Source organism: Ochotona princeps, chromosome 2 (assembly GCF_030435755.1).
Source record: "Ochotona princeps isolate mOchPri1 chromosome 2, mOchPri1.hap1, whole genome shotgun sequence".
NCBI lineage: Eukaryota > Metazoa > Chordata > Mammalia > Lagomorpha > Ochotonidae > Ochotona > Ochotona princeps.
In genome coordinates this window covers 102,137,423-102,165,236 of record NC_080833.1, presented here as the reverse complement: position 1 = coordinate 102,165,236, position 27,814 = coordinate 102,137,423, and the positions used below count along the sequence as shown (strand labels likewise).

The 27,814-nt window shown below is 45.3% G+C and overlaps 1 protein-coding gene across 1 annotated transcript; it reads left to right on the top strand.

Moving 5' to 3' along the window:
* Window positions 1-958: 958 nt before the first annotated feature.
* HMGCS2 (3-hydroxy-3-methylglutaryl-CoA synthase 2) lies at window positions 959-21,257 on the top strand. Its single transcript, XM_004581854.3, has 10 exons — window positions 959-1,122; window positions 5,622-6,076; window positions 11,023-11,148; window positions 11,676-11,840; window positions 13,556-13,721; window positions 15,298-15,468; window positions 16,490-16,596; window positions 17,475-17,600; window positions 18,789-18,900; window positions 20,931-21,257. The coding sequence occupies exons 1-9, from the start codon at window positions 1,019-1,021 to the stop codon at window positions 18,893-18,895; spliced, it is 1,527 nt and encodes a 508-aa protein (XP_004581911.2). The 5' UTR covers window positions 959-1,018; the 3' UTR covers window positions 18,896-18,900; window positions 20,931-21,257.
* The last annotated feature ends 6,557 nt before the right edge of the window (window positions 21,258-27,814 follow it).

Genomic DNA, 27,814 nt, shown 5'->3' with positions numbered 1-27,814 from the left:
TTAAAAATAAAACTGAAAAGAAAGAAAGAAAGAAGGAAGGAAAAAGAAAGGAAGAGTGATGGTGGATAGAGGGAGAAAGGGAATATCATTATATTCTTAGAAATGTAACCGATGAACTACACTGAATCTCTTCTCATTGTGTTAATAGTACATTAACACCAAGAAAAAACAAAGCAAGAGGAAAAAAGAGCAAAGGGGAAACATGAGAATCTGAAGTCAAAAGACCTGGCTGTGTCCCCAGTCTACACAACTCAATGGGTTTCTTGGGAATCACTCCTTTCTGCTTCTCTGTGACCTTTTGTGTAAAATAAACCCTTCTCCTTAGGTAAACTAGAGCTTCAGATGGCAGCTCTGTGGGGCTCCTGTAACTCTGCTGCAGCACCAGGAGTATCCCCGCTTGGAAGCCATGTCGAGCAGCGCCAGTGCAAAGGCAGACTACAAGGACAGGAGGAGCACAGCAGGCCGCGTGCACTCACACTCATTTCTTTGCCCTGTGCCAACAGCCACTCCAAACAGCTAGTTGAGGAGCTACTGTAAAAACATTCATTCCTCTTGGCTTCAAATGGATTTTTCTTGTACACCACAATGCGTTCATAACAGCCAATACTACACACGGGTTAATGAGCACCCGATGCAGTCGCTCAGTTGAGGATCAGGGGCTGACACAGGTCAGATGGGCTCACCCTGGGATATGCCAAAAGGAGCATTCTCATCTTCCTCCTTAGGTGGCTGTGCCCAAGCCAAACAGCCACAGGAACCTGAGCCGGGAGCAAGCACAGCCAGCGGGCTCCACACATGCCTAAGGCAGGGCACATGCCCAAGAGCCAATGTTTTCTTCCCTCTCCAGTGTTTCGAGGGAGACCTTTGGCCCAATTTTCGAAGCGGACAGAGCCTGGATAAGCAGGGGCGGGGTTCTACAGTCTGGAGTCACAGGACTCTTTATAAAGCCCTTGCGGGCATCGCTGGGCATCTCTGTCGGTGGCTGTGAACTCCCAGGTTTCCTGGTAGCTCCTCAAAAATGCAGCGTCTGGCGGCTCCTCTGAGGCAGGTACTGCAAGTCAAAAGAGCCCTGCGGGAAGCCTCCCTCACACCTGCTCGCCTGCTCCCGGCAACCCAGCAAAGGTGAGTTTGGCCTTCATCCCAGGGGCTGCACTGGGAAGCTTCCTAGGGCAAGTGAAGGACAGGCGGGGGTGGGCTGCCTTGGGGATAGAACACCAGTCATAAGTTGGCAAGGCATGCACAGCAATGGACAAGCAGGGTAGCTTCTCGGTTTTGCTTGTCCCTGAACAGTCGGTCCCTTTCAAGGCAGAATTAGAAGGAACTCGGACCTCCAACACAGGCTGTGTTTTCATGAATAATGGCATCCTTGACTTGGCCAGCTGCACGACGCAGTGGCATTGTCAGCACCTGGGCCTGCAACTTCCATTTCTCCACCACCCCTGCCTTGGCCTCTGCCAAGACCCTCGGGGACGATGCTAACTGAAGTGTTCATAAAATGTGAAAGGGGCTAAGGATAAGAGCTGTTTCTCCTGAATGTTCTCATTGCAGGAAAGGGAGAAATGAAACATAAAGATGAGCTAGAGGGTGCCTGTGTGTGTGTGCTCATGCGTGTATGTGTGTGCACACACTTGTGCAAGAACACACGGCTTTTCTTTGTAAAGACTTCCCACACTTCCACCCCAGTCTGTTCCCTGGACTGGTAGTCTCCAAGCTGTGCTGGCAGCACAGATAAGTGGGGCCCCAGGCTCCCAGCCCCTATGTGTCATTGTCTGACCCTTGAACCACCCACCACCCTTTGGGACTAGCCTGTTCTTTCTTTCCACATTGCTTTCTACATTCCACAAAGACTCGATCTTTAGAAAAATCATTTTGATCCACTGCCTTATTTTGTACAGGATACAGGAAACCAGGTGTGTAGATGGAAGGGGGGAGGGTTGGCAATTATTAGCTTCTCATGATTCTCCTGTCGACTATACTCTCATCATCCCCCACCCCCTCCAAACTGCTGCATGTAGATTAAAGTCCTAACTCAGACTTCAGTCTGTTTCTGCACTTCTGAGAAAGATTGGCACAAATTTGCTTGACAAATCCCATTCCCCAGCAACATTCCATATTCTCTGGTTCAGACTCATGGGCTTGTTATTCATGTTTCTTTTGTAGTGAGTTCACAGCAGATCCCACTTCCCTGGGCATGAGTGAATGCCAAGAGTGTCCTTTACCAGTGACCCTCTTACTTCCTGTCCAGGCCTTTCAGTTCATCTGCTCCAGCTCTAAGCCCAAGCTCAGCACTGGCTCACCATAGCATCTATTTTGCTCTCCACAGAATTGAGTAGAAAGTGTGCCCTCCAACTCCTTTTATTCTCACGTGTGAAAGTAGTTCCAAAATTTGTTCAGAGATGGAATTAAAAACATTAATTTTGGTGATAATGATGCCTGAATCCACCCATAGTTTTTTTTTAAGAATGCATATTTTCCACAACTTCTGAAAGACCCCCCCTGAGTGGTCTCCCTACACTGACACCCTCATTGCCAGGTCTCTTTGTCTATCCAATCACCCTCTGCAGTGGCTACTACCCTTCGTCAGATGAGAGAGGTTGACCTCAAGTCTGGTCCTTCCCTGATTCTCCCGCCCACCGATGTGATGTCTCCATGTCCGCTGAAGTTCCATCTGCCTCTGTGGCCTCATCACGCTCTGCCTCACAGTTGGGTTTCCTGTATGTCTGTGTGCTTGCCTCATTGCTCACACGGGCCAAAGAAGACCTCCAGAATCCCATCCTTGTCTCTGCTTGCCCAACCCTTCACACCCACAGCTCTTCCCAGAGCAGTTTGATGCTTAGTCTCAAACTAGGCAGCAGCAGATTTTATTTGTTGTTTATTTGAAAGGGAGATGGAGACACACAGAGAGAGACCTCTATCCTTTGATGCACTTCCCAAATGCCCTCAGCAGCCGGAAGCTGGGAACTCAGTCTCAGTCTCCATGCCTGGCATCAGGGACCCCAGTACTTGAGCCATTACCTGCTGCCTCCTAGCACACACACTAGCAGGAAGTTGTTATTGACCTTGATGCCAGGAACTCAAACCCAGGTACTCCAGTACTGGGGTGTGAAAGTCCCAATTCATCTTAATTGTCCCCACCCCACTACTGGCTGCCCCCTGAGGATTGCCTTAACTACAATGATCTGGTGCTTCTGGAAGTTTTCCCTGTTACCTTTCTTCTAGGTTCTGTAATCTGTTTACAGAAATAGCCTTCCACCCCGAGTTAGAGCCATTACAAAGTGACTGTTCTTGGAACCTCTGATTGTAAGCCTAGAGGTATTTTCTTTCTTAGGATTTTTTTTAATGTAATGAAGTATTTTAAACACACTTACTTCAATATATTTCTTACCATGTGGGCTACAGGCATAGTTGCAAATACTGCTATTCCAGTTTGTGGATCTAATGCATATAGTGAAGTGCCCACAGGCACATGCAGAAAATAGTGCTGCTGAAAAGATGGAAAATTCAGTGGGCTTAAGTGGTTAAGCTACTTTGTGTGTAAGGAAGTGCTTAACAACACTTCTTCTAAACTATGTCTTATTTCAAAGCAAACTGATGACTTGTAAATAGTATTATTTCAAGGAGTTGGTATAGTATGGGTGTTCTTAATAATTGTTGAAAATAGGACATTAAGAATGTTCCTTTAAGGAAACATTGTTTATTATGTTGATACAGTGGATTATAGTGTTTAGTAAAGTACTACAAATTTGATGAACTGCTTAATACACTTTTGCTTTTAATTGACGCATAAACATTGTTATAGGTATTTATGATGTACAGTGGGACGTGTCCACACTGGCCATGTATAATTTGTAGTTTTCAGTTGAGATTAGTAGGCAATTCCAACATCTCAAACAGTTAACATTTCTCTGTGCATTCTTACATACCAACCAGAGAGAGGGGCAAGAGTTCAGCCCAGAGAAGGCTGAGTGAGAATGGGGCTGGAGGAAGCAGGACCGGCCCTGGCTAACCATTAGCTCTGAGATCCTAGGGGAAGCTCCTCCTCAAATATTTGTGAGTACAAACTCCAGTTATTTGGAGGGCACAGAATAAACAGGACAGATAAAGAAACATCTAGCATCCCTCCTGGGCTGTTGTTGACATTTATCCCCTTGTCTCACTTTCTTGGGATGTAACCCACTTTTGCTCAGAGCAATCCTTCAGCATGACCCTCCTGGTGGGAGCAATGGGGTTCCCAGAGATCCAGAATTCTAACAATGACTGGAAGATGCATTCAGGCCGAATTACAGCTCCTATAGCTTTAAGATAAGCCTTGCATGCAAGGCCTCCGGGAAGGAACAGAATGTTTCTGACACATAAAAACAAAGCAGTTACATGGAGCCCATCGTTTCACCAAGCTGTACTCTCACCACCCAGAAAATAAAGAAGGTCATCAAAGTGATCACATTACAGATATTTTCGTCTGGGAACATGTGAGACAGGAACTTCGTGAACTCTGTGTTGACAACTGGCAGAAAACCGAGATTTTTGGGAGGGATCCAGAAAAGAATCGGATGAACTTCCTTGTCTTTTACAGACCCCTCCCCATCTGCTCTCTGACCTCATTCAGACTTGCTGTTTGACCCCTGTCTTCCCAGAGGTTTGCATGCCGTGAAATGGGCTCTAAGATGGTCTTCCTCCTTTAGGCTGTGCTCTCTTTTTGCGGGGCACAAAGTGGATCTTGTTCCCTGTTGTGTGCCTGCACTGCCATGTATGGGTTGTGTTCCATAAACAGTGAAAGGCCCTGTCAGAAAAGGCATGCAGAAAGGAAACAAGCAATAAAAAAAAAAAAAGCCACTTAAAAGCAGAAAAACAGGGTATGTTTTTATGTGGATAAAATGGAGAAAGACAGTGGGTCATAAACTTTCTACATGAGTGAGAGATTTAACAATCCTGTCCCATAAAGCTTTATAACAGACATAGATATAAAATATATGACATTATTGGCTCAAAGGGATAGGGATGATAATTGAAGTCAACCTGAAATAAACTACTGCATTGATTATAAAGTAGTAGATGTACTGTTAAATCTTAATATGCCACATATGCATGCTATAACCTCTAGGGTTACCAGTAAAAGGAAAAGAGGATATATTTTTAAAAAATAAATATTTGTCTAATTAAGAATAATGTAGAAAAGGGAGAATAAAAGAATCAAGAACATATTCTAACTCTATGAACAATTAAATAAAAAATAGACTAAATAATGCTGATAAGCTGTCACTATTATAAAATTTGTTCAGCCTTTAAAAAAGACTCAACTAAATAGTTTTTACCAGTAATACCTGTAAAACATAAAGAATCTAAGAGGGTGAAAATGCAAATGGTCAGAACAAGTCATACGCACAATGGTCAAACAGTTAACATAGCTACACTGACTTCATGAAAAGCAGACTTTATGAGAATATCTCAAAAGTCAAAAAAAGGATATTTAATAAGGGTAACCGAGCCAATTCAACTTGATTGTAGAACAACATAAATGCATAGGCATGTGACAACATAGCTTAAACATTTGCTGTGTGCCTGTCTTTTGAGGAAACTGTTAGAGCACTCTAATGGAATTGTGATTATTGTCTCCCTGGTAGGTTTTCCACAGTTTCTCCTGCCCCACTGGCCAAAACAGCCACTTGGCCAAAGGATGTAGGCATCCTAGCCCTGGAGGTCTACTTCCCCGCCCAGTATGTGGACCAAACGGACCTGGAGAAGTTCAACAATGTAGAAGCAGGAAAGTATACAGTGGGCTTGGGTCAGACCCAGATGGGCTTCTGCTCAGTCCAGGAGGACATCAATTCCCTGTGCCTGACAGTGGTGCAACGGCTGATGGAGCGCACACAGGTCCCATGGGACTCTGTGGGCCGGCTGGAAGTGGGCACTGAGACCATCATTGACAAGTCCAAGGCTGTCAAAACAGTGCTCATGGAACTCTTCAAGGACTCAGGCAACACGGACATCGAAGGCATAGACACCACCAATGCCTGCTATGGTGGCACGGCCTCCCTTTTCAACGCCGCCAACTGGATGGAGTCCAGCTACTGGGATGGTATGTGCAGCAAGAGTCCTATGTAGGGATGGAGTGGGGTTAGAGGCAGATGCTCTCAGTGTTGCTTCTCAGGTCCCTAGCTTACTCACACAATAGCTGCTGTCATCCAACACTTAGGAACAACAACAATGAACACTGAGCAGGAAATATGCTTAGTTAGGATGCATGTGTACATGGCCATTCATTTAGTCCTGACAACAGCCTAGGAAGTGGATAATCTGATCATTTTCTCATGGTGAGGACGGAGACAGGACACCAAATTCAACCCAACACATTTCCCACTTTACTGTACCTGTTGCTCTTAAACATCTTCTCCGAATCTGAGAGACACATTGATGATACTGACTTTTAAATTTTTTGAAAAATACTTATTTGAAATACAAAGGAACATAGACAGGTAGAAATTTTCCACCCACTGGTTTACTACCCAAATGCTTTCAACGGTCAGGCTTAGGTCAGGCCAAAGTCAGGAGATGGGAATTCAGACGAGATCGGGTGCGTTCAGGGTGGTATGGCCGTAGACAGGAGATGGGAATTCAACCTGGGTCTCCCATGTGCGTGTCAGGGATGTAAGTACCTGAGCCATCGCCATGCCTCTCAGAGTGCTTGTCAGCAGAAAACTGGAATCAAAAGTGAATCTAGGACTTGAATTCAAGCACTCCAACATGGGACAGGGACATCTTAACCACTGTACCAACTGTTCACCCTGATAGATGGAATTAAAAGGCAGGGGTCAGTGGTGTGGTGCAATGGTTTAAGCCACTGCCTAAGACACCAGCGTCCCATATGAACACTAGTTGAAGTCCCTGGTGCTGTTATTCTGATCCAGCTTCCTGCTAATCTCCCCAGGCTTGACTGTTGTGGCCATTTGGAAAGAACCTGTGGATGGAAGATCTCTGTTTCTGTCTCTCTCTCTCAAATATTTTTTATTTCTCTTTAAAGAAAGGTTTACAGAAATGTATGCATTATTACGCGAATATCCTGGAAGAAGTGTGCCTAAAGAACCGCAGGATAGAGAATGACACAAAGTATCTCTAACCTTTCCCTCTTGCCTAATTCCTTGGTTACTAATTTTCCATGAACATTGTAACATATATTCTTTATTTTCCTTATTATCTTTCCTCAGTGCAAGAAAAAGGCCCAAGTGAAACAGTACAAGATTTAGAAATCCTAGGTTTGTTAATAATTTCTGATAAACACCTTAACTGCCTTGAGGCTCAGGATTCTGATATACCTGTCTGATTTTGTAGGGCTTATAACAAGGGCTGAATAAAATAATCTATGGAGATATGGAAGAATAGTTCCTTGTCAATCAAGGTACTCTACATGCACCAAATCTGAAGTATGATTAAGAACCTTAGATCCTAAGGTTTTAATCCTAAAATTAATCATGAGGTCTTGATGTTAACAGAGATCTTAGAGGTTATCTAATCCAATATTTTTTGCTTTAAAATATAGGTCAAGGGAGATTTGAGGCTGTTCCTACAGTGAGACAGTGCAATTCTTTAAGCCCATTCAATGCTTTTTAAATGGCCTTCGCTGGCCTTGCCATTAATGCTTCCATTACTATTTGATGTTCCTGTCTCTGTGTAGCTGACTCTGTCCCCACAGATTCTGTCCTGCTTAACACCTGCTACTACCTCTCCAACAATTGCTACCATCATTATCGGCACTGAGATGTAATTGAAAAGTAGACATGAAAGACAGCATCATCCACCAGCTTTTAGCCAAAAATTAAAGAACCTGTTCTGTGGAACATGAGCAGCTTGAAGTACATCTTTCCAAACAAGCAGATTCCACTGAGTGGCAGTGGCAGATGGCTGGGTGGCCCACAAATGAGGGTTGCAAATACAACTTTCTGTAGTAAAATGTATTGGCAGAAAAATTAAAGCTGAAAAGAAACTTAAAAAACATGAATATTTAGTTTGCATTGAAAGCAAAATATAGGCTAAACTGGACTGTGCCCCTTGCAGATGATAGCAAAAACCAAGACCAGCTGGGGCTAGTATGAATAAGATCTCTACTTCTGACCCAGCCAATCATCTGCTGGGAGTCCTCCATGAAAGGGAGCAGGTTGGGAACTGCTCTGAAGAAGACAGCGTAAAGAAAGGAGCGGTACTGGCTCAGAATGCAGAGAGGACCCCATAGTTTCTTATTTTCCTTCCTTCTTTCTAAAAGTAATTGAAACAAAGTCAGAAACACATACACACAAACACACACACAAACATATGCATGACTTTGAAGTGAAAGAAACCCTACCACCACTTCCCAGATTCACTACTAGTAGTTTTCTATGTATACTTCCAAAATTGTCCTATGTATGTGAAAACTACTCAGTTTTAAGTATTGCAATACTGTTCCTCATCTCTGATCATTCTAGATCAGCATGTATAAACGTTCTTTTTAAAAGCCATTTGGAATTTGTTACTGCTTTATATGTCAAATTTTATTTAACCAATCTCATATTGATGAATATTTAGATTGTTATGTTTTTAGTTATTACAAGTAATAGGATTGCTTTCAAATTTTATTGAAATTATTAGAATGTCCCAAGCAGTCTTTTCACTGTTGTTCTAAATGCCCTTTCCATAAATAATATTTTAAACATTTTTAAAAATTTGGGGTGGAAATGGTGGCATATTAGGCTAATCATCTGCCTGCCAGCACCACGATCCCATATGGGTGCTGCCTCGTTTCCCAGCTGCTCCACTTCCCATCCTTTCTGTTTCTGAGAAAACAGTCGAGGATGACCCAAAGCCTTGGGTCCCTGCACTCACATAGAAGACCCAGAAGAAGTTCCTGGCTCCTGGCTTCAGATTGGCTCAGCTCCGGTTGTTGTAGCCACTTGGGGAGTGAACCAGCAAGCAGGAGATCTTTCTCTCTTTCTCTCCTTCTCCTTGTAAATTAGCCTTTCAAATAAAAATTAATAAATCTTAAAAAAGAGAATAGATTCATAGAAGTAAAATTACAGGGTATGTTAATTTAAAAGTGATAAAATATGCCAGTTGTACTCTTTAGTGTTAAAATTGTATTTCTACAACATATACTCCTAAGCTTCTGTTTTTTTTGTTGTTTTAATTTTATTTATTTATTAGCTTCTGATATTTTTTATTTAATAAGGAAAATCATAGTAGTTTTGATTTGCCTGTTTTATTATAAGAGTTTGAATATCTTTGATAGTGTGTGTCTATTGCTTATTGCTCTTTTTTCTGTTACATAGCTTGTTTTTTATGACACTTTCATAAAGCAAGGAAAATAGTTTTTTATTGATTATAAGTATTGTAAACACTTTCCCAGTTCGTCTTTTGACTTTGTAATAGAAAGTTTTGATTTTGATTTTGAGGTAAGCAAATTTATTGATATTTTTCTAAATGGCTTATAAGTACTTTTATTTTTTTAAGATTTGTTTATTCATTAGAAAGGTGGAATTAACAGAGAAAGTGAGAAAAAGAAACTCTTCTTTAGTTTCTAAATTTTTCATAATCTGCATGAAAAAATAATGTATGCACACACATATAAAGTATTACTTTCCCCAAAGTTTATATACACACACATACCTCACTGGGTGATAAAAACTCAATAATGTTTTTTTGGGGTTGTAATTAGCATTGAGATAACTTTCAAGAAAAGGTGTTAGTTTTTTTTTTTTTTTTTTGATTTTTTTATTATTATTGGAAAGCCGGCTATACAGAGAGGAGGAGAGACAGAGAGAAAGATCTTCCGTCCGATGTTTCACTGCCCAAGTGAGCCGCAACGGGCCGGTGCGTGCCGATCCGAAGCCGGGAACCTGGAACCTCTTCCGGGTCTCCCACGTGGGTGCAGGGTCCCAAAGCTTTGGGCTGTGCTCGACTGCTTTCCCAGGCCACAAGCAGGGAGCTGGATGGGAAGTGGAGCTGCTGGGATTAGAACCGGCGCCCATATGGGATCCCGGGGCTTTCAAGGCGAGGACTTTAGCTGCTAGGCCACGCCTCCGGGCCCAAGGTGTTAGATTTTTAATGCATTTGAGTTGGAGTCCTGACTGAATCTTATTATCCATGTGGTTTCGGCAAGTACCTTCAATTCATTGCACTTCAGTTTCTTCATCTGTAAAGACAGGATACATGTATTCATTATTTAGACTTGTCATGAGGATTAACTAAACCACAACCTGGATCCCAACATGATGTTATGAATGAACTCAGGATATTCACCTGTGAAAACTCACAGGTTAGATAAGATGCTAAAATTACCACTGTATCTCTTCCACAGACTTAATCTTGGAGATTAGTGCTTCAAATAGGTAAAAGTGGAACAAATAATATCCGAGATTTCAAATACTTGTTGAATATTCTGTCATCAGGTTAGTCAATATGAATCATTTACATTAGACGTGGTGACTCAATTTAAATCTTTTCTCAATGCAAATAGTATCGAACAGTTCAAGGCGTGGACCTTAAAACACAGTCAGAACTTGGCATGAATGCCACATTTTATATTTACTAGGCAAGTAAGCTTACACAAGCTGCTTAATATTTCTGGAGGATAGTGTCTTCATCTGCAAATATGTGCATCACATACCTCCTTGGATTGCTTTAAATGTTATTTGAAGATAATTAGTATCCTGCTTGTAGTATAAATTTCTGTTTCTTCATTTCTTGGCCTTTCATAATTTGGAAGAAATTATAGGTCCTTGAAATACTATATGGTGATTCGTGAAAATCTAAATTATCTTTACAAGTGCCAGTTGGCAAGCTCTTCATCGGATCCTTAGATAGAATTCTGAATGAATGACTTTGCACTTCATATAGACCATGAGCTTCAGTGAACATAAACAGCACAGAGCCAGGGTTTGAAATTTGCTCACAGCTGTGTTTCCAGTACATATGCTTGCAGCTGGCATATAGCAGGCACTCTGTTTACTCCAGGTTTGACTGGTAGTGATAGTTACATTTTATTTCTCTTTGCAGGTCGCTACGCATTGGTGGTCTGTGGGGACATTGCAGTCTATCCTGATGGGAATGCCCGACCTACAGGTGGGGCTGGAGCTGTGGCAATGCTGATTGGACCCCATGCCCCTCTGGCCCTGGAGCAAGGTTTGTAGCACACGGTTACCAAAGGGCTGTGTACAACCTAGCTGAATATATTGATCTTAATTCCAAACTGGCATTCCCACTACTCAGAGCTGAGATATGAATTTGAGGGTAGTACTAATTGCCACCAAAAGACAGGTCGGGGGTGCAGAGAGTAGAGTGAAATTACCAGGACATTCGATGAGGTTTTCTCATCTGCATCATGAATGCATTGGAACAAGGATGGTGGGGAATGACAGGTGCTGATTCTGCGGAGGGACCTTAGAAAGCTAAACTGGCAATTTACAGATGATAGAAGCTGTCTTGGTATAATGTGAAATCTCTGAGACTTTTGGTTTCTAGTACAGATTTTGGTAAGTACACCTAAGTGTGGAATGGGAAATACAGATTTCACTTTTGTAATACTAACAATCTATTCAACTTCTTTCAATATGTGAGGACTATTGATTATGGCCTGGTGTGGCATGGGAGGCTACTTCTACTGGAGGAGGGCCATACTGTGGAGTCCTTTAAACACTCTGTTTTTGCAGGACTTCGGGGAACCCACATGGAGAATGCATATGACTTCTATAAGCCAAACCTGGCCTCGGAGTACCCACTGGTAGATGGGAAACTCTCCATTCAATGCTACTTTCGGGCTTTGGATCGATGTTACACAGCATACCGCCAAAAAATCCAGAAGCAGTGGAAGCAAGGTATGGGATCCAGGTGGCAGAAAGAGGTGGCTCCATTTGTACTTCATAGTTTGAGTCAAGAAGTACTGCTCAGTTTGTTGATACAATAAACTAAGACGTCTGAGAAGTACTAACCACAAAGAAAGAAAGCTTGTTTTGGCTTGCCATTTGAGGGGGTTCTCAGTGTTAGGTTGGGCATCCCCATTCATTTAGGCATCCTGCGGGGCTGCACAGAGTGGAGGGAGGCTGGGCCCCAGGGAACCATAATCAGAGAGAAATGAGGAGTACACTCTGATCCTTTCCTCTACCTGCTCGCGCCTTCTGAGAGCTCAGGATTCAACTGTGGGCCTCCAACCTAGCAAACTAATGCTAGGCCCACATTTAGAAACCACAGTTGGATAGATTCTACACTAGTTCATCACTCAGGGACATCAGACTTTGGGGCTTAGATGTCTGCATGAATTTGGGGAACCAATCCTGTTCCACCTATAATACAATACCTCTATTTCTTCATTGAAAAAAATGTCAAAACAATTTCATCACATCCCTCTCATGCAATCTTTCTAAGGTTTATGCTAAAACCTATTTGGATGTTATTCCAACTCAAGTATAACCTATAAAATTGCCTTTAACTTGTGTTAAGTTAAAATAAGTACAGGGCCCAAACCAGTGGTGTCACACCAATAGTATGAAACCAATGATGTCAACCACCGGGGGAGATTCTATTGTCAGGCTGAGTAGACACATTCTACTGGAGCTGGAATATGTTTCTAAGTTGGGCATGATTAGACTCTTGGTCTGACTGATGTTGAAAACTCCTACATGTATTTTTGGCAAACTAAAGCGTTATGAGCAATTTTTTTCTGGATGGTGGGATTTTATTTTTACCTCCAATTTATAATTTTCTCTGATCTAAAGCAAACATTGCTTTCATAATAAAAAGAAGCAAATAAACCTTCTTTAAAAATACAAGGAGACCAATTTCTAAAAACACAGAGAAAAATATGCTTATCTGCATGGCCATACCCAGGGGAGCACCTGCGAAAGACAGCATTCACTGTGGGAAAGTCATAAGCAGGAACATTACAGCACATATGCTCAGGGGGATGCATGAAGATGACTTCCGGCCCCTTTCTGTTGTGCTGTGCTGCCCGGCAGAGGTGGTGCATGTGGGAATGAAGTCATTTTGGCCTCTGTGCATTGTATAGTTTACTGTTAACTGATTTGCTCCTGCTGCCTTCTGAATCCGAATAGCATTTACAGTTCTTCCTCTTTCCTCTTGTGGCCCTTGATCACTGTTACTTTGGCTCAGAGCACTGAATCTTAAACTTTCCCATAGGCAGAGACTATTGTTTCACTCCTCTTTAGGGTGGGGCACTCAGTCTGTCGTGTAGGGACGGAGGCATCAGAGCCCAAATCCAAGGCTGGTGTGATTTGAGTTGGGTGACATTTAGGAGACCCCATTTCCTCCTTCAGAAAATGGAGAAAATGATACAATACAAGCTGGTATAGAGAAAGCAGAGGCTGGCAAAAGTAGATGGAAAGACATTTATTTATCTTCCACCTTTCTCACACACAGAGGGTGTATAGCAGCTGCAGGTGAAATGGATGAACAAAGTTGGATTGTGTTTGCCGAGAGTAGTTCTCATAGGGGTCCCAAGCTCCAGCTCTGGTAAATTGTGGCCAAATGGCTCACCTGTCACCCTGCCTCTTTGCCTCCACCCTTGTTCTTCCAGATGGCATCGACAGGCCGTTCACCCTCAACGACTTCCAGTACATGATCTTTCACACCCCCTTTTGTAAGCTGGTCCAGAAGTCTCTGGCTCGCCTGGTGTTCAACGACTTCCTGTCAGCCAGTGATGACACCCAAGCCAGCTTATACAAGGGGCTGGAGGCCTTCAAGTGAGTTCCCTTCCAGAGGGCCTGATGGCTGGAGCAGTGATAGGGAGGAGGATGGGGGTGATTCCTTTGTGTCTGGAGTCTGCACAGTAACAGGAAGGCTGCCAAGTCCTTATGTGCAGTCATGGACTACCTTAGGGGAACAGGGGCCATTTGCCAGCACCCCTGGATCCCGTGACTGTGAGAAAACACAGAAGTTGGGGGGGGGCAACACTATGTAAATGCTTTCTGAACCCCTGCTGCACCAGACACCATCTACAGATACAAAGATGTGTGTGAGTCCATGATCCCTGCCCTAGGAGATCTCAGTCAGTGGTGACCCAAGCAGGAGGTGTAAATAATCACATGGCAGGGGGAGACCTTGGGGAGTGTCCTTGTCTTAATGAATGTTTTGTTTGTTGCCACAATTTTCTCTATTTATAAAAAGGAGCTAGTCTGGCTCACTCTCTTAGATGCCAAAAGGCAGGAAGAAAGGTGTGAATGGCTGTGCTGCTTGAGCTACCTGCATCCTATAGGAGAGTGCCCTGGGCAGGTGACCCAGCACCGCTTCCAATCCAGCTCCCTGCTAATGTGCATCCTGGGAGGCAAACAGTGGCAGTTCAAGCGCTTGGGTTCCAGCCAATCATGAGGAAGACTCAAACTCAGTCATAGATTCCTGGCTTCATCCTGGTCTAGCACCAGATGTTGTGAACATTTGGAAAATGAACCAGAGGATGGAAGATCTTGTTTTCTCTGTTTCTGTCCATATCTCTCTTTGTTCTTTCTCTGTCTCTCTCTTTCCCTCTCCCTGTCTATATGCCCTTCAAATACTATGTTTTAATTATGCACTTATTTATTTGGAAGGCATATTAGAGAGAGAAAGGAGAGACAGTGAGATCTTCCATCTCATCTACTGGTTTCATTCCCCAAAAGCCCCAACTGGAGCTGGATCCACATGAAGCCAGGAGCCTAGAGCTTATTTTGGGTCTCCCATGTGGATGCAGGGAACCAAGGAATTGGGCCATCTTTTGCTGCTCCCAGGCAGATAAACAGAGAGCTGGATTGGAAATGGAGCAGCCAGGACACAAACCATCACCTATATGGGGGGGAGGGTGTGTGCTGGCACCACAAGCAGAAGCTAAACCTACTATGCCATGGCCCTGGCCCCTTAAATCAAATTTTAAAAAATAATCAATACAAGAACAAGCAGTGATGCAGTATAAGTATTTTAACTAATAAGGAATAAGAGTAAAAATGTTTAAGGTAGGGCACATCTCTTCATGGACCATTCTTCAGCCTTTAAAATTACTTTACAGATTATTTATTGTCATGGAAAAAACGCACATACTAAGCATGCAAAAACGGAATGCACAGTATAATTTTATTTCTAATTTGCTAATAGATCATGTGCAAGTAGACTTGGATTTCATAAGAAAAACATGCTGTAAGTGCTAACTCTGAGTGGCAACACCACTTTTGATGTGGTGTGTGTGTGCCTCTGTGCATTTCCAAATACTGTAATACAGCAAGTACCCAAAGTCCCTCTCCCCTGAAGCTTTAACTTTTCCCCTTGCTTCCTCCACTCCCCGGCTTCTCACAGGGGACTGAAGTTGGAAGACACCTACACCAACAAGGAAGTGGACAAAGCAATCCTGAAGGCTTCTCTGGACACATACAACAAGAAGACCAAGGCCTCGCTGTACCTCTCCACACACAACGGGAACATGTACACCTCGTCCCTGTATGGGTGCCTGGCCTCACTTCTGTCCCAGTGAGTGTGCTGTCCCATCCCTCCTCCATGTCCCCTACCACCTGGTCTGGGAGGGCAACTGAGTTTAGTTCCCTCTGGTTTAGAATTTTAAAAGAAAAGAAAAAAAAGAGGGGTGTGGGATATGAAGGCAGATAAGAAACTTGTTTTCAAGGTGGCTGTGTAAGTGGATTCATTATTAAACAGTGGTCTCTAAAATGAGCACACATATGAAAGGGGATGTGAGAGATCCATTTTGTCTCATCTTTGTAAAACCTATACACTTAGTGGAGAATGGTACCTAAGAGGATCTAGCTTCATGGTCCTCAGATGGAAGCCACACCTCCAAACCACCTAGCAGCGCTGACCTCAGAAAACTACTCAACACCTATGTGCCTCAATTTTTTCACCTGTAAATTATGTGTAATAACCATACCTGCTATCTAGAGTTTCAACAAATACCAAGTGTCCAAAGCAATTACACCTGTAGTGTTTAGCAGGTGTTCAAAAGTGTGCTATTCCTACTAATTTATTATTTTTGTGAGGTTTATAAGGAAAAATGCTCATCAGTGAAATTGATCAAACGCTTACTGGCAGAGGATGTTCTGCTGGTAGTCATTTGACCTGCCAAATTCATACAGCATGTGACTGCTGAACCACATGCGGTTAATATGGGAGGCTTGACGAGGGGTGCTGTGGGCTGACCTCCAGCTAAAAGTGGCTTCAGATTCCTCCGAATTCATCTTCTCACAAGAGGGGCAAGCTCTGTTTACACCCCCAAATTCCACAGTACTCCCTATGCCTTACATGTTTTGGGTTTTAGCTGTTTTTTGTTTGTTTGTTTGTTTGTTTGTTTTGTTGGGAAGGTTCCTACTCCTGGGCCTGTCCTTAGGGTGCGCCTGGGGTTTACTCTGTGCGGAGTGCCTGGAACCCCATTCTGGTGACAGGAGGTAGACCAGAGGCATTTGGGCTGGGAGGGGAGTACTTTACTAGAAGTGCCAAATGAGATGCTGATGCGTTTTGGTTTCGGCTTCTTTCCTTGCAGTCACTCTGCTCAGGAGCTGGCTGGCTCCCGGATTGGTGCCTTTTCCTACGGCTCAGGCTTAGCAGCAAGCCTTTTCTCACTTCGAGTGTCCCAGGATGCTTCTCCAGGTGAGTCTCATCTTCCTGTCAGGCGCTCCTGACAAGATTCCCCTGGCAAAAGAAACCACCTTCTGCCTGGCCCCTCCTGAGGCAGCCATCATGAAAGCGGTGAATGGTGCTTTGTGCATCTCAGTGCTTTCCTGGCTACTCCTTAGAGACCAGCTTGAAGGGAAACCAAGGCACACTTGGGGGAGAAGTTAGATGATTTTAGCAAAGAGGCAGAAGGTGATGATGATTTCATGGTTGAAGAGAAGCTGGTAGATTTGAGAGATCCTAGAAGTATTTAGTGATTGTTTTATGACTGACATAAAACATCAAGGAGGAACATGTAGGGGCCAGTGTTGCGGTGCAGTCGGTTAAGTGGCTTCCTGTGTTGCTGGCATCCCAAATCAGAGCAGTGGTTTGAAACCAAGCCACATGTTTCTGATCCAGCAACCTGTATGGTGCCCAGAAACATGGCAGATGATAGCTCAAGTTCCTTGGTGCCTGGTACTCATGTCAGGAGGGAGTTCTTTGCTCTTGATTGGCCCAGCCTGGTTGTTGCAGGCATTTGGCAAAGTAATCAGTGGACAGAAAATCTGTCTCTCTCCCCACCCTGCCCTGTTGCTCTTCTGTTCAAATAAATGAAAATATATCTTACAAATAAAGATACTACATGAGATACAGGCTCTACATGAGATACATCTTGATTGAATGAGCATGCCTACTTATATGTTTTGTGAGGATGTGGGTTTGCTTATGATTTTTGGTCTGCTAAGCAACACCCGGAGCACTTTTTCCCAGGGTGCAAGCCAGTTCCCACTGAACTTGCTGTCATTTGGACTTGTGACTGACACTGAGGACAATGACAATGAAGTAGGTTTCACAATCTTGCTTCTGCTTCTCAGGCTCCCCTCTGGATAAGCTGGTATCTAGTGTATCAGACTTGCCGAAACGCCTGGCCTCCCGGAAGAAAATGTCTCCTGAGCAGTTCACAGAAATCATGAATGAAAGGGAGCATTTCTACCACAAAGGTAAGGAAAGAAGCAGGAAGATAAAGTAATTCAACTCAGATTCAAAGCCAGTAGGAGGGAGCCAGGGAGACATCAGGGACCTAGCAGGGTCAGTAAGCCCAGGGTCAAGACTGTGATGGGAAACGATTGTGAGATCCGCTAGGAGTGTTGTCAAGAGAGGATAGGAAGGAGAAGCAGCAGGCAGAGTTGGGAAGGGGTAGGAGGCAGCACGGAGTGTGGACTGCCAAAAATCAAAAAATCACCAAGACTTGACCCAGACAATAATGTCCCATGGAAACTAGAAGTACTTGCATAGTTCTTGACAGTGCTGCCAGCACAAAGTTGAGCTTCTGGAGTGTAGGGCTCAATGCCCAAATCCAAACCCAAGCTGTTCCATGTGCTAGTTGTGTTATCTTTGGGAAAGTTATCAAAATTTTTTCAGCTTCTCATTTCTAAAACTATACTCACTTGGAAGATTTCCAAACAAGTGGATTTACGTACAACTTATCACAAATAACTTAGCACATAAATGTTACTGTCTTCTTTGAATGACTCCCTTTCCCCCATCAAACATTCATAAAAATTGCACCCCCCACTCAAAAAGGAAAGGAAAAGGAAATTATTTTTTAGATATTATTTTTTAAAGCATTACAATTGCATATCCTCAAGCTAAACTTAGGGTGCATGGTTTACACCATGATGTTAAAGGAGAAAGACTGCTAGGAATTGAGAGTGTCCAAGGATGACCCTGATGAGCTAAATGGCCCTTAGTCTGCTATGGAATGGGAACCTATTGTAGCAAACACAATCAATGGCAATAAAAGATGTGCTCCATGTGATGGACACATGGACAAAGCATTGAAGCATTGCAAGGGATGAGAGCCACACTATGTAGGAGGAGCAAGGAAGTATGTATTAGGAGGCAGGAAGTTCTGGGATACATCTCCAACTTGACAGAAGGATGTGACAGTGAACTCAGTGGGTGAGGGCATGTTTACTGTAGGCAGGTGGCGTGTCCTGTGGTCAGATCATTGGATCCAAGGTTCTGCTGGTGCAGGTTTCTGTCTGTTGTGCTGTGGATGCCCCAGCAGCCCCGGCAGCACAGTCAGAAAAGCTTCTTGTGAATCTGGGGATGTCCCCATCACTGCTTACTCTTCCCCCAATTCATGTAGCTCCTGGTGAATGTTACCTCTTTTTCTCATTCCACAGTGAATTTCTCACCACCTGGTGACACAAAGAACCTCTTCCCAGGCACTTGGTACCTGGAGCGAGTGGATGAACTCCATCGCCGGAAGTATGCCAGGCGTCCCATTTAAATGTGGTGAGTGGAGCTGGCAGCACCAGTGATAGGAGACCTTGTTGTCTTTCTTGAGGAAACAGATACTGTTCTGATGCTGCACCCAGGCCAAAAAAGGAAGGGAGTTTGTATCATTAGCACCAAGTGAATCAGGTGTATTTTTTGGATCTGCTCAAGATAAGAAACTCCCCTGGAAAGCTTGACTGGAACAAGATGAGTATCCTTAAGAGGAAACAGGGTGTGAAATATATTGCTCCAAAAAATAAATAAATAAGATTGCCAAAAGGTGACTAGGTTCCAAACAGGTGCATCCAACGTGTTGGGGGCCTGTTTATTCGGAAACAGGGCACCAAGGGTTCTGTTAGGGATAGCTGCAGGGGCTGTGGACTAGGGGCCTTCTGACAGTTCTTCTCATGTGAAGTGGCTCCTTCTGGAAAGAAACGGTGAGGCTTGGGAAATCAGTAGGAAAACACGCAGGGAGAGGAAACTAATAGTTTTTAACAGATTAAATATGGCTTGTAGATACAATTCTAAGGACGTAAGTATTCCCTCCTTCCTTCCTCTTATCCTCTTTTCTCTCTTTCTTCTTAGTTCTCAAAATAACATATTTTAAATTTACATTACTATAAAAAGGCTTAAAAATTCACCAAACAAGATTTTATCTAATAAAAAGCAAAACACTGTAGCTTAGTGGAAATGAAGACAATGTTATAAACAATATTTGAATGGAAAAATGACCATTTTACTCACATGCAGTGTATTTTAAAGTAATCACATACCGCTGAAACTAGAGTAGTATAACATTTTTCACCACTGGTCTTGTAGCAATATTGATACATATAGGCAGTTCTTTCTATCTTTTTATTAAACCTTTATGTCTCACATAGAAGGGAGAACCTGTGGTATTTTCTTTATAACATTTTGAAAAGGAAAAGCAAGCACAAATCAAATATCCAATTACCCAAAATGTTTGGGGCAAGTGGTTCAGATTTTGGACAAGCTGCATACTTTATTAGCTGAGTCTTCCCACTCCAACAGCCTGAGATTTAAAAAAATGTTCCAAAATGCAAAACGTTATGAATGTCATGCCATGTTGGAGAGTTTCTGATTTTGGAGCATTTCAAATTTGTGGGTGAGTGATACTTAACCTGTATTCAGAATTGGGATCTTCATGAACTCGGTCTTCAGTTTGCCCAACAAACTGGAGAGATCCACAGAATTAAAGAGTGAGAAGTGACTTCTTTCACAGTGCATCAGTCTTGGGGAATGTAGTCTCCATCTGCAAGTTTTTAGAGAAGAAACAAAGGGTTTGCCAGGCAGGCCCTGGGCCAGGGGAAGCAATCAGGCAGTCCACGGGTGCAGAAGAGTCCCTGTACAAGAGGAAGAGGGAAGGTACAGCATGAGGGCTGATTCCAGTTGGCATCTGAGACTTGCTTGTCTCTCTGAAAGGCTGCTGGAGGGCTGCAGCTGAGCTGTCAGGGGCTGGGCGAGGTGCAGCTGAGGGGCCAAGGCTGCAGAATATGGCTGCGAAAGGCTCAGGGAATTGTTTTAAATTTCCATCATAAGGGCAGATCAGTGGCAAGGAGGGGGCTCTTACATGTCTCAAGCTGATTCAGTCCCAAGCAGAGAGAGATTGGGGTTTTCGCAGAATTTCCACATCAGCTCCCACCCATCCTCTCGGGTCTGACAGCTTCTCCCAAGGACTCAGGTAGTTTGTACCTACAAAGAAAACAGGTGGGTTCTTGCTCTTGTTTCTTTCTAATCATTCACACAAGCAGTGAACCTACACCAGAGAGATGGCAGTGAAAATGGAGGCTTCCTGCGAGTACAGCGCTCAGTGGTCTATGTAGACAGATCCTGTGACTAGCCTGGGCTACTGCTGCTGGACACAGGTTGATCTGGCATCCAGGTTGAGGCCTGGCTCGACATGGGAGCATTCAGATCTCAGAGTGTAGGTGGCAGGATGCTCAGCACATCCCCTGGCACGGGGCAGGTGCTGGGGGCAGGGACAGACTGAGACACTTGAAGGACTGATCATCTTTTGCTTGTTTCAGCTCCACAGATGTACACAGTGGCTCCAGGGAAGGGTGTGCCAACAGTTTCTGTCCGCAAATCCTATTCACAAATGCTGCTGGTAGCCGGTGACAAAATCAGTAACCCGCATACTCATGGTCCCTGTGGTGGGGAGCCATCTTCAGTGGATTCTTCAATGTTTCTCCTTGCTGCAGTCACTGTTGTGGGCTCATCATGGTGCCAAGGGTCAGGGTCTCCTGTGAAAATGCAGTTGGAGGAACGAAGATGAGGCTGTCTCTAAAATACTGGCCTTGGGCACTGTGATGGGTCAATTGTTTCCTTCAAGATCCACAAAATTTCCAGTCATATGTCATGGTTTTATTGTTATTATTACTTGTCTGTACTGTTATAGCTTCATTCATTTTCTATGATGTCCTGGGTAGTAAGGCTACTTCAGAGAGTTCATGGGAAAGTGGAATTAAAAGACAAACTTATTTTAGTGCAAAAAATTGGAAACCTATGCAATTTTTCCATCATAGACATTTTCCCTGAACTTTTTGGAGATCCCTTACACACATGGATTTCAAAATTCTTGCACACAGGATGGGTATTTGACACAGCAGTTAAGCTACTTCAGCAGGTATCCACGGGCTCTTAGCCCTGGCAGATAGCCCTGGCAGGGGGACATGCATCTCAAAGTTCTGGAGCAGTGCTGGTATCTGTGGGAGATGCTGGAGCTCACAGTGGGGTTGCAAATGTTGAAATTGCCTCTGGTGGCCATCTCGGCAACCAGGACCTTCCCCATCATACAATACTGGTGCCAGGTCTGCTTCCATTGTGGGGTGGGAAAGCATTTGGACACATCCAGGGTTGTTCTTAAAGATATTTTAAAGGCAGGTTATCAGGACGCTGACCAATGGGAATGGACATTATCTGTACCCCTGTTGTTTTACCTGCACTGGGAATGGCATTGCTCACTGCTACCATTGCACCTGTCCAGGACCTACCCATCCACCTCCATTCCTCTCCACCAAGCTTTGTGCTGAGCCCAAGCAACTGCATAAAATCTGGCACCCACCTGCTCTGATCAAATCCCTCTCCATGAGTCACTATCAGAACATGAGCAAATGAACGTCCAGTGACCCTGCCACCATTTTCACCATTGCAATGTCACACAAATGAAAAATGCCCATGTGAGAGTGAAGAATCACCCACAGTGGACCTAGAGCAAGAATGAAGATGGAGTGGGTGTCAGACAAGCACTTAGTTGTTTTTCCTTTGTCTCAAATGAGAATGTGCAGCACGCTCTAGGAAGATGGATGTTTATAATGGTCCAGCCCATGAAGCACAAGACTACTTCAGGACCCTAGAGGATACATTGGAAACATACACACACACACACTCTCTAACACTAACACACATACACATACATACACAGAAACTCTCACACATACATACTCACATACACCCTCTTATACACACATCCTCTCATATGTATACACTCTCACACACTTTCTTTTTTTAAAATTTTATTTTTGATAAAGTTTACATAGTTGATTAGGGGGGAAGGGTCAAGGACTAGAGGAAAGCTGGTGAGACCACTATTTTCACACTTGCCTTATCTGCTTCTATATCTGAGGGAGGGGAGAGACAAGGGGAGAAGCCACACCCAGCCTCCCAACCGCTCCAGTACCCAGGGATGGGGAACGGCCACCTGATGTCATTCCAGGGTCCCCCATGGGGACTATGTTCTGAAGGTTCTGTTCAAGTGATTTCAATAGCTTTGACATGCTGTCACTCTTGCAGATCCAAGGATGAGGAAATCCTTCCAAGCTCCATTGACTGACTTAGTCCACCCCAGAGTCACCATTTGCCCAGAAACTTGCTATCATGCTTCTCTGGGGTGGTTGACGAATTTGTTCTGCCCTCCTTCCTCTGCTATGGTACCAGATATTCTCCACAGATTCCAATGGACTGCTTAATCCTCCATGTGTAACTGGGTATGCTGTCCACTGCACCATCTTCAGTAATGGAAGATTTAGACACATGCACTGCTATGTCAGATTTCAGGTTCTGCCACTCTCCCTGTGGTTAGAATTCTGAGTCCAGTGGTTTAGTTTGGGGGACCCTCATAGAAATCTCATCTGAGGTGATTCCAGACCTGACTCCCATGTGCTCCCACCAGCTCATTCTGTCACCCACATCAGCCTAAACACACTGATAATTACAATTGCTAGATCAGATCTGTCTCCAGCCCCATCTCTTACACAGAGCAATGGGTGCTACCACCCTGCCCAGTCTAGCTCACCATACACTTGGCCTCCATGTACACCAATGGGAGCTGCGGCCCAGTCAGAGAGAACCCCAGTAACCCCCACCTGAGCCGGCCTCCAGCTCTGGTTTCTGTGCCTGCCAACTTGTGCAGTGGACTGGTCCCATCTGTCCCACATCTCATTCAGACACATCAGTGGGTGTTGAAGCCTAATGCAACCCAACCGATTCCACCCTCCAGGCCTCACTCATGCCAGTGGGAATGTCTAGCAAGGCCTGCCATCATTCCTGGTTCTCTTGCTCACCAAACTCACACACACTTTCTCACACTCACACTCTCTCTGTCACATGCACACTCTCACAAACACACTAACACTGTTTAATCTCAGAGCACAGAAGTCGGGATGGAATGCAGGCCCAGCATTTGTCCTGCCTCCAACACTAAGCTTCAGCATGCATGCAGCACTCACAGGACTATACTCCAGTGTAGACCAGAATGTTAGCATGCAGAGACGCCACAAGCCACAGAGCAACATGAGGAAGGCAATGACTCCCTCCAACCAGGTGTCCTCTGCAGGTTCTGATAGACTGCCATATCCTCCATGTGGACCTGGGTATGCTGTCCACTGCTTCGTTTGAGCCTCTGAGGAGACTCAGCTTTGACACTTGTACTCCATGGTCAGACCATGGAACCTGCACTTCTCTTCATGGTTGGGGATCTGAGTCTGGCAGTTCGATTGGGGAGATACCCAAAGAAACTTTGTCTGAGGTGATTCCAGACCAGATTCCTGTGTGTGCTTGCTAATACAGGGTCCGGCACAGTCTGTCACCACAATCAGCTGGTGGTTGCAATTATTGGGTCAGTTCTGTCTCGAGCCCTGTCTTCCACACAAACCAATGGGTGTTGCAGTCCAGCCTGGTTCTGCCCAGCACACACTCGGCCCTCACATAAACCAGTGGGAGCTGCAGTCTAGTTATTGCAGAGTGAGCCACAATAACCCCCACCAGCCTGCCCCCTATCCTGGTTCCCATGCTTGCCAGTATGTACTGCGGACTTGTCTAGTCTGTCCCACATCCCATTCAGCTCTTCTACATGTCACTGGGCATTGAAGCCTAGTTCAACCCAACCAGCTCCACTATCCAACCTGCACACATACTGGCAGGTGCTGTTCTGTCCAGCCAAATCTGCCCCAGTCCTGGTTTTCATGCTCTTCAGTGGAACTGATAACACAAGAGGGAGGTGCCCATTATTTTCTTCCTGGGCCCACTCCCGGATCATGCACTTTCCAGGTGGTTCTGCAGTTTATCTTGACAGAGTTAACACCCAGTGCCAACTTCTGCCAGCTGATGCTGCGGCAAAGCCCAACCAACCCTCACCTGTTCTGATTTATGCTTGCACCAGTATGGTGCCTGGCTCTTCCCTGCTCTGACTCATATGAAGCCCACAGGTGTTGTAGCCCTGCCCAGTCTGGTCTGTATCCATCCCAACTCATGCTCTCCAGTGGGAGTGGTGTTCCAGCAGGGAGAGCCTCCATATTACCCCTCCCAGCTTTACCCCCTCGCTCCGTGGTTCTCACGTGTACTGGTTGGGTTCTGTGGCCCAATCTGGTATGGCATTTGCCAGCAGTGTTGTAGCCTGGCCCATCTTGGCCCACCGCAATTCCAGCTGATGTTGGTGAGGGTTACAGCCTAGCCCAGCGCAGCAGGGACCCAATCCCACCTGTAATGTGTACTGGTATGTGTTGCGATCAAACCTGGCCCAACCCACACTGTTCTGGTACTCAGATTCACCAGTGAGTTGATGTGAACTGGTTCAGCTTGGTCTGCCCCCCAACCTGTGTCATGTGTATGCTGGTGGGTACCTTTCCCTGACCTGGTCTGTGCTGTTCCCTATTGTGGTTCTTGTGCTCACCTGCAGGGACTGTGTCCTGCCAGAGCTGTTGCCAAGGTTCCTCCATCAGAGCCTCTCCCATTGACAGATCCTGCGCATACCAGTGGGTCCATGAGCCAGCCCTACCTAGTCTACCTCCTGTCCTGGCAGGAACAGTGGCTTTTCCTGACTGGTCTTCGACCCATTGTGGTTCTTACTGTCAGATGTTTTAGCCCAGCCAAGGCTCATCCATACCCAGATACAGCTCACACATAGCTCAGTAGGGGCAGAGACCTAGCCTAGTCCATCCTACATCTACCCTGGTCCTCCAGAGCACCAGATGGTGCTGGAGTCTGCCAGGTTTGGTGTGTCCAGTCCCAGTCCACACTTGTGCCAAGGGAGACTGCAGTCCTATCCAGACCAGAATGCAGTCCCCACTCTGGTCCCTGCACTCACCAGTGGGAATCTCAACCCAGCAAGGGTGTCTTCTTAACTCCCCAACTGGGCCTGTTTCCAGCAACAGATCACGCACATGCCAATGTTTGCTCTAACCCAGCTTGGCATAGCCCCTCACCTGTCTTGGCCTTTGCCTTAGATGCTGTGGCCTAGTATCCCTGGCTCATGCAGACCAGTAGGTGCAAGAGCCTAGCTCAGCATGACCTGTGCTCAGGCCATCCTGATTTCTATTCTTGCTTGTGAGTTAAGGTTTGCTCGACCCTGCCCGCTCCGTCCCATTCCATTACCAACCCACACATTAGCCAGCCATTGGAGCTACTTTGCCCAACTTGTCTGACCCCCAGGCCTGCACCATGTGAGCATCAGTGAGAGTTGTAACCCACTATGGGAGTTTCCCAAGTTCCCATACTTGACCCACTCCCAGACCCAGATCTCATACATGCCAGTGGGTTTTAGGCCAGTGCCTGGCATAGTCTGGCCTTCCATTTTGGCCTTGTATGAGTTGGTGAACATTGCAGCCCAGCCCACCCCACACACTATTCAGGATGCACATTTGGGTGCTGCTGCCTTGACCAGCCCAGACTGTTGTGGGTTCCTTTACCTGTGATTGATGGCAGGTTTCGTGGTCACACCTAGCTTAGTCCATCACCACCCCAACTCGTGAGCTAACCAGTGGGGCTAGTATTTCCACAGGGTTTGGCCCACACATCCCCCACAGAATCTACCCCCAGAAATGGTTCTCTCCTATGCTGGTTAGTGTCATGACTCTGTCTAATGTGACCCGTCCCCTGACCCACCATTGTGTCAGGTACTAGGATCTGGGCCTGCCAGACAAGCCCCAAGTCTTAGCTTTTGCATGGACTGGTGTGTGGTGGCCAGTATTGTTTGGTGATAACAAGTTCTACATAGGACTCTAGAGTAGGCTGGCATATCAGTCTGAACCATAAAGATCATCCGGTCTTTCTACTCCAAACCACCAGGTTTCAGTACTCTCGCTTACCTCAAGGGAAAGCTACTCTGTTGTTGGGAGTCCTTCAGGATTGATTCGCAACTCACAGGCACAGTGGGCTCAACATGGACAAACCTAGGCAGCAATTCCATACCCACAAGACCACAGAGCTCACTGCTGGGCAGTCAGTAGGCGGAGCCTGGCGCTAAATGGCACTCTGGCCGCCTGGGTCCAGCTCACTGCGTTTTCTCGATGGCTGGAGCCAGGGCCTCAAGCATGGAGTCCAACCTGGTCCGGGACCTCCCAGCAGCCAACAGGCTGCTGGAAGTTCTTCTCCCCAGACCCCAAGGTCACCTGTTAGATGGACTGTTAAATTGATCTACCTCAGCTTGTTTTTCTGGCAAGCAGAGAACTCCAGTGGCCTCCTTAGCAGGTGTCATGCAAGGCTTTGCTATTCTCACCTACAGGAAGAAGTGGATTATCCGATGTGAACTCACGGTGTCCCGGTCTGACTGGATGCCATGGCAGTGTGGGCCCAGGGAAGGCTCTGATTCATGCAAGTTCTATTCCTCTAGTCCCAGAAGGGCTTGGGTGGGAAGGAGGAAACCTATGTTCATCACATGCCCAGGGAGCTTTCCATGCATGACTTTCTAATCCATGACTCCCTCACTGCAGCTCTGGGAGCTGTCCTCATCAGATGAGGAGCAAAGTTTTGGCGGGACTGAAGTGTCAGGTGGTAGAGCAGCCAGGCTGTTCTTGGTGTCCATGTTGGAGCCATCCTCTTTCAAGTCAACTCCAAGTCCTAAGAGCTCACCGGAAATGCCCACATCACCTTTACTATTGGAGCCCCTGCTGAGTTTTAGGTCAGTCACAGCACTGAAGCTAAAGGTGGATTTGTCCCAGCCAGTGCGAAGCAGCTGCCCTGAGCCAGGCTTTCTTAAGAAGGATGGGTATAGAGGTAGACGTTGTGGCATAGCGGGTTAAGGAACCACCTGCCATGCTGGCATCCCACACTGCAGTGTCTGGGATCAGATCCCACCACAGCTTCTAATCCAGCTTCCCAGCACCCTGAGAGGCAGCAGATGATGGCTCCCTATGCGAGACCTGGATTGAGACTTTGGTTCTGGTTTCTGTCTGGCCCAGTCTTAGCTGCTGTGTGCATTTAAGAAGTGACCCACTGACTGGAAGATTTTTCTCAAAATGCATAACCTTTTGGGTAAATGGGTGACATTTTGCTGTCTTCGATGAAAGTTATCCCTTTTCAAAAAAGGAACGTAGTGTGCAACCCACACTGAGCTTGCTTGTAAGCCTGCAGGTATTCTCATGTCCCATGTCTTTATACAAGCTCTCCTCTTCTCACAAAATCTTTTCCTTATCCT

Excerpts from the sequence above, each read along its gene's own strand:
- HMGCS2 (XM_004581854.3), top strand. The coding sequence starts at position 1,019 with ATGCAGCGTCTGGCGGCTCCTCTGAGGCAGGTACTGCAAGTCAAAAGA. Across the intron at positions 6,077-11,022 it reads GGAGTCCAGCTACTGGGATG|GTCGCTACGCATTGGTGGTC; the intron begins GTATGTGCAGCA and ends TTCTCTTTGCAG. Across the intron at positions 11,149-11,675 it reads CCCTCTGGCCCTGGAGCAAG|GACTTCGGGGAACCCACATG; the intron begins GTTTGTAGCACA and ends CTGTTTTTGCAG.